The 12,440-nt window shown below is 39.9% G+C and overlaps 1 protein-coding gene across 3 annotated transcripts in view; it reads right to left on the minus strand.

The window, feature by feature from the left end:
* Nucleotides 1-1,400: 1,400 nt before the first annotated feature.
* The window catches only part of SLC6A5 (solute carrier family 6 member 5), a 39,554-nt gene continuing 28,514 nt past the window's right edge, over nucleotides 1,401-12,440 (minus strand). Inside the window, exons 13-16 of one of the 3 annotated variants that reach the window (XM_062607260.1) lie at nucleotides 12,242-12,342; nucleotides 8,575-8,742; nucleotides 5,153-5,207; nucleotides 1,401-4,014 (exon numbers count right to left, since the gene is read on the minus strand). In XM_062607260.1, the coding sequence (XP_062463244.1) occupies nucleotides 3,980-4,014; nucleotides 5,153-5,207; nucleotides 8,575-8,742; nucleotides 12,242-12,342 (359 nt within the window). In that variant the 3' untranslated portion in view covers nucleotides 1,401-3,979. Of the gene's footprint in view, nucleotides 4,015-4,896; nucleotides 5,208-5,889; nucleotides 6,294-8,574; nucleotides 8,743-12,241; nucleotides 12,343-12,440 lie in introns of those variants that run through there. The other 2 variants (XM_062607262.1, XM_062607259.1) reach the window with 2 other exon arrangements.

The following is a 12,440-nucleotide window of genomic DNA, read 5'->3' on the forward strand; positions in this document are numbered from 1 at the left end:
CATTGGGTTTTCATCTGTTCCCATGAGTTTTAAAGATTTAAAGCAGTAGTGCTTAATGGTGACAGTAAAGGACTGTCTCTTACTCCCCAGATCAATGTGTTGTATCATGGACTCACACTGGTAGACTCTGGAGATCTGAAATTCCATGTGCCTCAGTTTTTCCTCCTGAAAAATGGACTAATGACACTTACCTGCCTCTCAGGACCCTTACAATGCTTGCTGGTAAATTCAGACTTCTGCAAGATGAAATCTGCCTTATGTGTGCAAAGAAGCACTGCAGTCTGCAATCATTAGACCCTGCCACTTCCATTGTCTGCACATACACCTCTCAGAAATGCACACTTACAGACAGGACAAAGTGTTTTTTTGTGTTGTTTTTTTTTGGGGGGGGGGTATGGGAACTGATTACCAGAACTCCTGAAAAAAAGGCCTGCCACATCACTATTGAGCTGTCTTCAGGATTAAACTCTCTCCTGAAATTACTATCATGATCTTGGCACCATGCTCGTATCTCTTGTATTGCCACATTTGATGCCACATTATGATCAGACACTGTACTTCAGGTATCTGGGAAAAGCCTGACAAAGGCTCATCTCTGCCAACAGTGAAGCAGGTAGGATGAGTACCAATTCCACAGCAGGCTGCTGGGAAAGGAAGAACCTGCTTCCTTATTGGGAAACAAATAGGGAACCAAACCCTAACCAAACCAGCAGGAATTCAGCTTTGAACAAGATACAAGAAAACCAGGTATCCTTACACTTTCCTCCTTCACTTGCTCTTCCCTTATACCTCTCATTTGCATCTCCAGCAGATATGAACCTCTTGATTTTAGCAACCTTTGGGATATTGAATTGATAGGATAAGAAGGATTTAAGGAAATACAATTAGTCCCCTGATAGTCAATCAATTATTCCACAAGCTACAAAGCACTCAAATGGTTAAGAACCCAACCATTTAATTGATACTTACTTCTGCAGCTGTGCAACATCTCCATTTCCCAAGAGGGCTGTTGCCAGTTGCTGCTCAGGGTTTCTAACAATCAAATGGATCAATTCTGCAGATACCTTAAGGCTGCGTGTTAAGTAAGAATGATGTTTGTGGTGTGTAGAGGGTGGGGAAGGTGGCAGTAGAAAAAGAGGCAGTTCATTCACCAGGAAAATGTCAATGTATTTTCTGTTTTAAACACTGGACATTTATTTAGAGTCTTTAGAGCCCATACATTATAGAATAATTTTCATTTAATCACATTCAAATATAATAGGCAAATATATAATACAATAAATTGCATTTGTACACATAAATACAAAATCTGAGGTAGGGCCTCAAGAATAATGATTTCTGAAATTAAGAACATACAGCATTGTAATATGCACTACATGAGATATATATGGTACATCCTTTGTAACATAATGTATCTCCTCCACATATAGCTAATGAAAAAAATTATAATGACCTGGTTAGGGTACAAATCTTTATCCATAGGCAGCAGTACCCTACAGAATGCCTGTAAATATATATATATATTTATATATGACATTACGCAAGTAATTAAGATTTAACCCATCAGTGATGGGTCCTTAATAAAGTGCCATAGGACACAGGGCGCAAATTCTCAGCTGGTGTGAACTGTCACAGCCCCAAAAAAGCCGTGACAGTTTATACCAGCTAAGCATCTACCTTACAAGGTAATTATACAGAATATAAATGATAGATAACAGCAGGTTTTAGTTGATCAATAGTTTTCCTTAACAATGGAAGATAGCTATAAGGCAAATGGTTACCTGAAGATGTATTTAAACATTATGGACAAATAATAATATTGTACGCAATAAGGTCCAGCCCAGTTCTCACACCATCTTAAACCCATCAGGAAAACCTTCTGTCTTTGGCTGCCTGAGGGTAACAAAGGTAGAAACCCCCAATGCCCCTACCATCCCCCCCTTGAGTTGTCAACCTGAGTCCCTTGGGAATATCAAGCTCTGACCACTTTACAGTGGATACCATTTAACTACAAACAAAGAAACAAATGTCTCTTACAACAGCATTACTTAGCAAAACAGAGAAGCTGAGAAGCTTTCTGTGATGCTGCTTGCTAAAGCTCTGCAAGCCCACAATCCCTACAAAAGTCTGTCTCTGATTGCAAGAAGTGGACCTGCAGAATAAGAAACCAATAGGAAACCAATGTCTGCCAGAAACAAGCAGCTGCTTTAACACAGACAACAAGAAAACATATTATCCATACAACTGTACATACATTCAAAAAGGCCAAAGGTATTTAACATAAAGCAGGCATTGGAATTTTATGGTAAGAGAAAACCACACAGTGTATCGAAAGCAATGATCTTCAGTGCTGAAGCACATCTGATGTGGTCAGTGGAGCAGAACCTAAGCAAAAGACTACTTCAACCCAATTGAAACATCATATAAAGACAATCCAAGTCTTTCTCAATTAAAGGTCATTTTGTTAAACTCTTCTTTTTGGAAACAAAGTGCTGCCACATCTAGCTGAAACACAGGTTGTAAACATTGCATATTAAAAACACTAGGAAGACCCCAAATAATTTGAAGATGGCAAGCATTAGGTATAATCTTTAATGCATACAATAATGCATCTCAGCTCATCCATAAATTCGATTTAATTTCAAAGAAAAAATATGCAACATAATTCCACCAAATTTGAATATTTTTTTACTCACAAGATAGATCTGCAAGTACGTACATCACATTTTTTACTACTATGGCTTTTTCCTTTTTTTTTTTTTTATCTTTACTGGTATTTAATTAGTTACTAAAATTTAGGTTTAGAAAATTATCGAAGTACATGCAAGCTTTTCCTAGGACATGGTAAATGAAGTGCATTCCAAACTTCAAAGTGACTTCTCATTTAAAGAAGACACTGCTGGTTACTTTAATCTCAACATTCAGATTTGGCTAGTAAAATACTTCTCAAAAAAAGTCTAATGTAAAAAAAACAATCCTGCTTTAATCATAGAGCAAAAACTTCATACCTTCAGTGATTTTTAGATGCATTTGTCTCCCCTCTCCAAATATTTTTGCAAGTTTAGGAATGGAGGTCAAAGCTGAATACAAATATCAGCTAGAACAAAATCACTATTGCTTGTTTTTAGAGTTTCAAAATCAAGCCTAATCCTGTGCTAATGACTTAGCAGGCACAGGAACAACATCTAAATTAAAAGCAAGCAGATTAATTACATAAATCATGGAAAGCAATTTGATTTTTCATATGCATTCTGGTTTGGTAATCCAAGCCAAATAGAAGGTATCATAACCTAGCAGTATCCCTTCAAATGATAGCTCCTTTATGCTGAAGGTAGGCAGTAACTGACATCCTTACACTGAGGTAATTTTATTGCAATTACTTAATCCCAGTTCCAATGCATGTCCTGAGACAAGTTAGTAAGTGAAAGGATTCAGAACTGTTAAGCCATTTGAGAGTGTTTTCTTTTTTTTTTTCTTAAAAAAAAAAAGAACAAACCTATGTATTTTTTTTTTTTTTTTTTTATCACAGTAGTAGTGAAGAAAAACTGGCTTGGACTCTTAAAACCAAACCAAGATGCTAGGTAATATTGGTAAAGAGAGGCCTAAAGCTATTTATCCTGACAAAAATACCGAATTCTCACTAAAGGCGCTGACTTATGTCCCCTTCTTCAACCAGAGAGAGCCCCTCAGCGCTGTGCAGATATGGGAGCCAAATTTCCAGCTCACCTTTATGGACCTTCTACACCAAACAGAGCATGGCTTCTCATACCTGCCTCTGCTAGGAAAATAAAAGCCAGGATTCACAACAACAAACCTCTCATTAAAATAGCAGGCGAAGCAGAATTAAGGCAGAGGAGCTCACAGAAGGGTCCACTCTTGCTGCCGTGTGAGACAGGGACCAACAGCCCATGGAGTAGAGATTCAGGGCCAGCAAAAGATGTTGCAAAATCTGCCCTCGCTTCACTTGTCTGCCCGAGGATTAAAGGTCTCCAGCAGTGCCTAGAATTGGCAACACTAACTGCCCCGTGAAAAAGGAAGTTCAGCAAAATGATCAATATATTTAATATACATATATATATATGCACACACACACACACACAGAGAAAAGAAGTTAACAGTTTGTGGAAGTATAACGTTAAGGTTTAGGTTTTGCTTTGTTTTCTTCAACAGGATGAAACAACGCATCTACTGATCTATGGACACACATGAACGGAAGATTTACCTGAGACCCTGTAATATGAAGACAGACAAACAAAAGAAGGGTACAGAAACAGTCCCCTGAAAGAACATTTACTGGCTACTACAGTAGTGTGTGTGGGGAGGGAAAAAAACAGCTAAACTACTCTAAGCTCACCATTGCTACACTGATATTTATATAGACATAAAACATCACTAGTACACACTACATGAACACTGATCACTGTTAAAAAATATCATATACGTATGTATAGGATATAACAAGATAGTTAAAGGTTACAAGGTTTGTCAATTATCGAAGATATATTTTTCTCCCTCATTCTAGTGCACTGACAATAAACTGGGCTAATATTCTATTCAGGTAAATCAATGTACTTTTAAAAAGCTCTATTTTTACTCTGCCCAATAGGTAACATAATTATTGAAGTCTAGCATTCATATCACCACTTACAGGTGATTTCTAAAATGTCATTTTTCAGAATGTCCTATTGATATGCAGTGTTACAATAGCCATCTACTAAGTTGCCCTCTTCGCCCTGCCCTCCTGTTTTGGACATCTAATGCTGCATCTGTATGGATGACTGCAGTGGCTAATTGTAGTGGGGTTTGGTGGGGGTTATTTAATGAAAATGTTTTAAATGCAAACAAAAGAAAAAACAAACAAAAACCAACTGAACAAAACAAAAACAGACAAAAAAAAAAAACAACCCACAAAAACCAAAAACCAACCCCTATGTACATTTCAGAGACTACCGCTTTGAAGAATTTACATGCTATATATATAACACATAGGCAATTGGGGTTTCTGCTATTTCCCCATTGGTTGAAAGAGAAGAATACATCATCTAAAGTTTATGTAAAGAGGTTTAGAGGAGAATTAATGGGGAGTCACAAAGTTGAACAGCACATCTAACTTCTAATAACTGTTGTCAGGTGGTAACTAGACTACACTTACCACAGTAAGAATACAAAGTTAGGCACAAATTATATGATGGCTTCTTGAGGAGATACTGTAAACAAAAGCAGAGAAACAAGGGAAACCACCTTCAGAGGAGTGAAGTGAGTAAAAACACAGTTGCTGTTAGAGTGGAGCAAGGTTTCTGACTCTTTGTATAACTGAGGCATTTTTAACTGAAATGACAGATATCAAATTATCAGAAAAAACAAACAACAGTTCTTTAAACAGTGATGCCCATACATACACCTCAGTTTGGCACCATTTCCAAACCACTTCTAGACTCAAATGCAGATTAGTCCCAGTCTCAAATCATTAATTCTTGAAATTTTGCTTTCACTTTTCTACTTGAAAAGATCAGATGGATTATAGTATTTCTGTTCTGGTCCCACATATTGCTTCCTTGTGAGCTGCTTAAAGGGTCTCCACTTGCTTAAGATAACAAGTCCTCAAAGGTAGTATATATCATGCAAGAAGCACACAGACATGATCGGTCAAGGTCTGCTGTTACTGTAGGAAAAGTAACCATGCTTACTGTGGAAGCTTTCTGCTGAATTTGTACCAGGACTATAGGACAACCCTTCTTTGCTCACTTCCATCTCACCTCAGGGCTGAACTTTTCTTTGACTACACTGCTAAGATCCTAGTCCTATCATAGCTACCTGTTACAAGGATGCTTGTGTGAAATGAGTAAAATTCTGTACATAATTTCTTCAACACAATTTTTCTGTTGTGTTTCCTGACAAAACCCGGTATGTCACCTGTTTCACAACATGCTTTTGGTATTTCATCAGGTACAGAACACATCATGGGCATCACCTACACCTGGAAGTGGTCTATCTAGGTCTTCTCTATAGCATGCAACAGTAAGTCCTGCTTTCCTAAGCAACCGCTTAAGAAAAGAAGAGAAGAAACGGGGAAAGAAAAATGGAAAAAAAAGTATAGGAGAAGGTTGACAATGTTATTGCCACCCATGTAATAACTATTAGCATTGGGTCCCCAGTTCTATATCCTTCACTGGCAGTTTAAGTCCCAGGGAAGAGGTTCCCAGTGGATCAATCATATTCATGTAACGTTCACCGCGGTGCTTGGCCAAAAACGGACCCCAGTCAGGCTGTGGAGAACACACCAACTTGAGTCGCTGCAATGTGGGGGAGAGAAAAGAAGGTCTCATTTGAAGTTACCAAGCAGAATAATGACACAGAAGGAATGAGGATAGGCTCATTTAAGATTATGGATGATAGCCCTGTAATGCTCCACTGCTCAGTGTTTGTTTTGCACAAAGTTTGCAAGATTAATAGAGGATCAAGTGCCCAGACTTTAATTATACATTCTCCCCTGCACCATATGAGGGGAGCTCAGAACCACTGCTGCAGATTGCAAGGCTCACTTACTGAAGGACATGTGCACAATTACTTAGCCCAATGGTCTTAAGCAGTGGGTAACAGCATTAAAATAATTGGATTTCTGGTTTGCATATTTCCCAAAGGTACACAAATGACCAAAAGGAAGTACACTGCTATGAATGAACAAGGATTTTAATTTTGAGATGACAAAATGTTTCATTATTATCAGTGGGAAAAAAGAAAGAGGAGAACGTTAACCTGGCAAACAACAAAAATCTTCTCATCTTTCCACTGATTTTCTTATTGAATATATAATTTGATTGGTGCATTTACAGATAAAAAGGAAAGAAAACATATTTCTGATGACTTAAAAGGGAATAATTATATGTTTATTACCTAATAAAGTGAATCAGGCCTATATATCAGTTATTTTAATCTCTGCTTAATTACCAGTTTGCAACTCTTACCTCCCAAATCAACCATAATAATTTTGTGCAGCAGACTTGGTATTCAGGAAATACCAAGCTGCAGCTGAAATAGCTTCAGCTAAAGCCCCTTCAAAATAGATCCAACTTTCTGATGTTTCTTTTCTTGCACTAGTAGAGGGGCAGTTAGGAGAGCACCCTATTTTTGCACCAACAGTACACATGTTAAGTTAGAAGATTTGAAGCAGAGCAATTTGTCTCAATGAGAGAAACCCATGAGACGATGAACAAGCAAGTCTAATTTCTCATTAGCTCATTCCCAGCAGGAGCAATTGTCTCCTGACCTGTGCACTCCAATATGCTCCACACAAGGCCTGAATGGTCCTTTAGACAAGTGGCCTCATTGCCTAGTGCCAGTCATGTACTCAGATGGTGCGTCCCACCACTTAATATTAAATTCCCTTGCTCTATATGAAGCAGAAAGGCATGCTCTTTTCCCTTAGGCATGTGTAGTGTGACATATTGAGAGACCAAAAAGATTACTCTATTTTAGTACATTTTCTCTCCTTTACATCTTTGAGGCATGTAACAGCCCCGATGGGTTTTGCAGGAGAGCTGAACTGCAAAAGCAGCTATGGAAAAGGGGAAGCAAGCATCTCTTCCTCATCCCAAGGAGGGAGCAGCACAAGCAGCATAAGCAGCATGCAGCAGTGAGAGACCAGATCTAAGAAAGCCTCAAAGGCCAAAAATAAGAGCATGGAACTTCTTCCACAGACAAGGTGAAGGCAGCAGAGGGAAGAAATGCTGACATGAAAAAGGCATTGCCTGCAAAGAGCTGAGGAAGTAGTGGGATGGGACCAGCCAGGGAGCAGAGGGGATGGCAGCAGGATGACAGGGAGGGCCAGAGCACAGAAACAGGGAGCAGAAACGGGCTGCCACACTTCTGGAGCAATGGGGGAAGCAGCAAGAATCTGATTTGCAAAATAAACACAGGCAGCATAAAAATAAATTGCCACCTGGAATTCCTTTTAAGCCCAGGTGTGAGAGAGGATAAGCTTATTCAAGAAAAATAAAGAGATGAAGAAGCAGGGGGGAAATGGATTGCCAGCAAAGTTCTAAAATGAGTCATTTGAGCTGTAGAGCATGAGTTCTTTCCATTACATCTTATTTCTGAATTTCATCAAGTGTCACAGACTCCTGCAGTGCATCCTGCATGATTCTGCTACCCAACCATCTCGCACCTTGCAAACAGGCAAGTCCAGATTGGTATCACCTTGCCCTGACTGCCAGGCTTGCTGTGACACAATATGCACCAGCAGTTAAGTGCTTCCTACGTTTACGGGCTGCTTTTGCAAACAGACTAGCAAAGCTAGAACAGCTTTCTCTCAATAACATCATACCAGGGCTCTGTAACTCCTTCTAGTTCCCATAAAAGCAATCACTTAACAATTCAGGAACAGGGAATAGAATGTCTGCATTTTAGAGCAACCGAGTGTCTCTTTGCAACACAATAACTAGCTTATGAGAAAGTAATCTAAGCACTATTAGACATTCAATGTCACCAAAAAAAAAAAAAACAAAAGTAATGTAAAATAAACTAGGCAGTCTCCTGCAACCATATTTTTAAGCAGCAAAAAGACAGAAGAATTACCTCAATAAATTTGCCTGGGGCTAGATGCATTTTTATCACAAACATAACTGGGATCCAGATAACTGAACAGGCCAGCATCAGCCATCCAAGCACCATGGACCAGCCTGGATAATGGTAAGCTCCATAAGTCATTGGTTCCCATTGGTAAAAACTGAAGCAAAGAATAAACTGGAAACAAAGAAGGAAAACAAATATGTTTGATTAAGCAAAACAAGCTGCCTATGCAACAAACGGTGGGTATCCACACACAGGGCTGGTATGTATGGAATAAAAGTACATCCACCTGCAGCAGGGCACTGCCTTGAGCTGTACTAAACAGGTCAGAGTACGAATCTAATGAGTTTCATGGAAATCTTGCAAAATCACGCAAAAATAACTGCATTTATGCTGGAAGAATTGATAGTAGAAACCTGACCCTAGAGTAACATGCTTTATTACATGGTCTTTTGACAGTTTTACTTAATGTGATTATGCTAAGTTACTCCATTTCACTTACTGTATGAACAGCAATACATCTACTTATATTGGTGCATAATTCAGTAACTTTGGGGAAATGCCTGTGCTCACAATAATTGCACACAGAAGATTTTTAACAGTATAGCTAGGTAAAAGTGCATATCAGAATGATTAGTTTTATGTAGAGTAATTGAAAGTCTAATATTAGACTACCCAAATTTATCAAATATTAGCTATACAGACACAATAACAGAAAAGAATACATTTCTTGGTTTTGCTGTTACCACTGCATAAAAGTTGAATTACAACTGATCAGCGTCAATTTATTTCTCACCATAAGTTCACTAAATAGTACATTTGGAAGGAAGAACAGGACATGCAAGTTTGAAGTGACCTCGTTTGCTTTCTGATTTTGCTTTCCTTAAGAGACAACATCATTTCGTATTCCCTAGTTGTGATTATTGGCAGTAGGTAAAAGGCAAGTCTGGTTGGGAAAGGAACCAAGCAATTTGTAGAAAAGACTTACAATTCCCTTCTGAAGTCTTAACAGTAGCATCTTGAAAACAACCATTGGAAGCAAAGTAGATTACAAAACCCATGTGTACATGCAGTTTTAACACTGCCCCCACAACAAGAATAGACATTGCCTTATCCTAATAAATATAGATTAAGCTGGGCTATGTCTTCAAACATTCAAAAAGGGATTTACAAACTCCACCTGTATATTGCCACATCAAACACCAGTTGCCACTACCTAGGTAAGATAGATCTACCTGGTTTTCATGCATAGTAAAACTACACTTCAGTAAGGACAACTGGTAAAGAAAAACTATGTGGGAAAGTCCATCTTCATCATACCCATTGGAGAAATTGTTCTCACCATAGAAAATGTCTTTTCCTTGTAACTCAGGATTTTGTTCAGCTCACCAAAACTCACTAGTCCTTTCACACATAAATCCCTGTCTGAAAAAACTAAACATTTTCCAGTTTTCAGGTAAAAAAACAACCTTCATTTGTGAATTATAAATGCCAACAAGTTAGTCAAAGCACAACTTCTCTAGAAGAAGTGACACCAGAGGAGTAGAGCATCACTGCTTTGCTTCCTCACACCACCCAGCCAACACCACACTTCCTAGAATTTCTGAAAATACATGTATTTTGAAACCATAGCTTTTTCTCTCTTGCACCTAACCATCTATGAACACTTGTGGGAACTATTTAGTACTGCTGTGAAATGATGAGGTTTTAAAACCCTACACAAATACTTAAGAGTTATTCAGTCTGGAGAAAAGAAGGCTCTGGGAAGACCTTAGAGCAGCATCCAGTGCCTCAAGGAGCTACAAGAAACCTGGAGAGGGGCTTTGGACAGGGGCCTGTAGGGACAGGATAAGGGGGAATGGCTTTAACCTGACAGAGGGCAGACTGAGATAAGATCTTAGGCAGAAGTTCTTCCCTGTGAGAGTGGTGAGGCGCTGGCACAGGTTGCCCAGAGAAGCTGTGGCTGCCCCATCCCTGGCAGTGTTCAAGGCCAGACTGGACGGGGCTTGGAGCAACCTGGTCTAGTGGAAGGTGTCCCTGCCCATGGCCCTTCCAACTCAAACCCATTCTGTGATTCTATGAATAATCTCGTTGCACATTGGGTCCATGCATCGGGGCTTTCAAACTGTAGTCTGTGCTCTTAAACTTCAAATATGGTGAAAGACAGCGCAGAGACTTATCAAGCCAAAGGCTTTTGAAATGGCTTAAAGAATGATTTCATTCTTGTACCCAAAACTGATACACAATTAGAGACTATATACGAATTTAGGTTAACGTGGTGTTAGAGAGCTAGACAGTAAAGGCAGATACAGTTTTACTTTGGTGCTTGGACTTGAAAAAACAAAATAGTAACATGGAGCATGTGCCACCTCTTCGGTTAAGTAGAGGATCTGCACTCGGACTACAGCATCACGTCAGCGTTTGGGGTTCAAATAGAAAGAAAAGAAAAAGAAAACCGCGCAAATAAACAGAATACAATCTGCTTTAAGTCTAAACCCGGGTTTTCCCACGCTGGAGCCCGGGCAGGTCGATGCCGCTCCCCCACCCCGCGGAGCGCAGGCAGCCTCTGTCCTGCAGCGCCACCTGCTGGCGCAACTTGGAAATATCGGTTGTAAGAGCTTCCCAGGCTGGTTTGAGTTGGAAGGGACCTTTAGAGCTCACTGTTCCCATCTCCTGCCATCGACGGGGACACCTTCCACTACAGCGGGTTGCTCCAAGCCACGTCCAACCTGGCCTTGAACACTGCCAGGGATGGGGCAGCCACAGCTTCTCTGGGCAGCCTGTGCCAGCGCCTCAGCACCCTCACAGGGAAGAGCTTCTTCCTAAGGGCTCATCTCAATCTCCCTTCTGTCAGGTTAAAGCCATTCCCTCTTGTCCTGTCCCTACATCCCTGGAGACATTCAAGGACAGGCTGGATGTGGTTCTGATCTAGTTGAAGATGTCTTTGTTCACTGCAGGGGTGTTGGACTAGATGACCTCTGAAGGTCCCTTCCAGCCCAAACTGTTATATGATTCTATAAGCCCCTCTCCAGATTTCTTGTCAGCCCCTTTAGGCACTGGGAGCTTCTCTGAGGTCTCCCCGGACTCTTCTCCTTGCTGAGCAAACCTTTTTTCCTCTTTTCTCCTTCTTTTCCTTTTTTAGAGAAACTCAAGGGATTTCTATTTGTTATTTCAAATATAACTGTATTGATCTTTGTAAAAATATCTCCAGCTTTGCAGCTAAAACTTTGTCACTCAGATTTCCACATAAGCCTTCCCAAAGGATGCCTCCCAGATCAGTTTAGGACTCAATAATGTGCTTTTTCTCTATCTTATCCTGAGAACGGAACAGAGATTGTGTCACTTCCATTCCCATGCTACGTGTATACATACATACATATATTTTACATGCACACACATGCATTCAGTGGTCATCGCTAGCACAGCACTTTGCACACATGGGGAAAGGCTGCCATAGCAGCATGAGGATACTCACCACCCCTCTCCACCAAAAACACCATCACTTCTGCTCTGTCTCATTTACTACACACACATGCAAGAACATATGCACACACATACATGTATGGCTAGGTATCTGCACCCAAGATGTAATTACCACCCTTAAGAAGCCATAGGAGAGAGGAAGAAAGAACAAAGCTCTTTGGAGAAGACATTAAATAAACCTTTTACTTACTGTTAAAATAGTTGGGGTCACAAATGCCCAACAGACTCTCCAGAATTTGCTTGGCTTAAATCCAATCATCATTTCTATATCTTCACAAAATCTTTGTAATCCTGTGAATAGCAAACATGCACACAATTAGGTGTGAAAGAAACCAGCTGGAATTTGCTAGGAGGCTCTGGTGGCCTCCCTCATATCTAATTACAAAAAA

This window comes from Pezoporus occidentalis, unplaced genomic scaffold (assembly GCF_034315485.1).
Source record: "Pezoporus occidentalis ecotype Australia unplaced genomic scaffold, CSIRO_AGI_Poc_V1 ctg121, whole genome shotgun sequence".
Classification (NCBI taxonomy): Eukaryota; Metazoa; Chordata; class Aves; order Psittaciformes; family Psittacidae; genus Pezoporus; species Pezoporus occidentalis.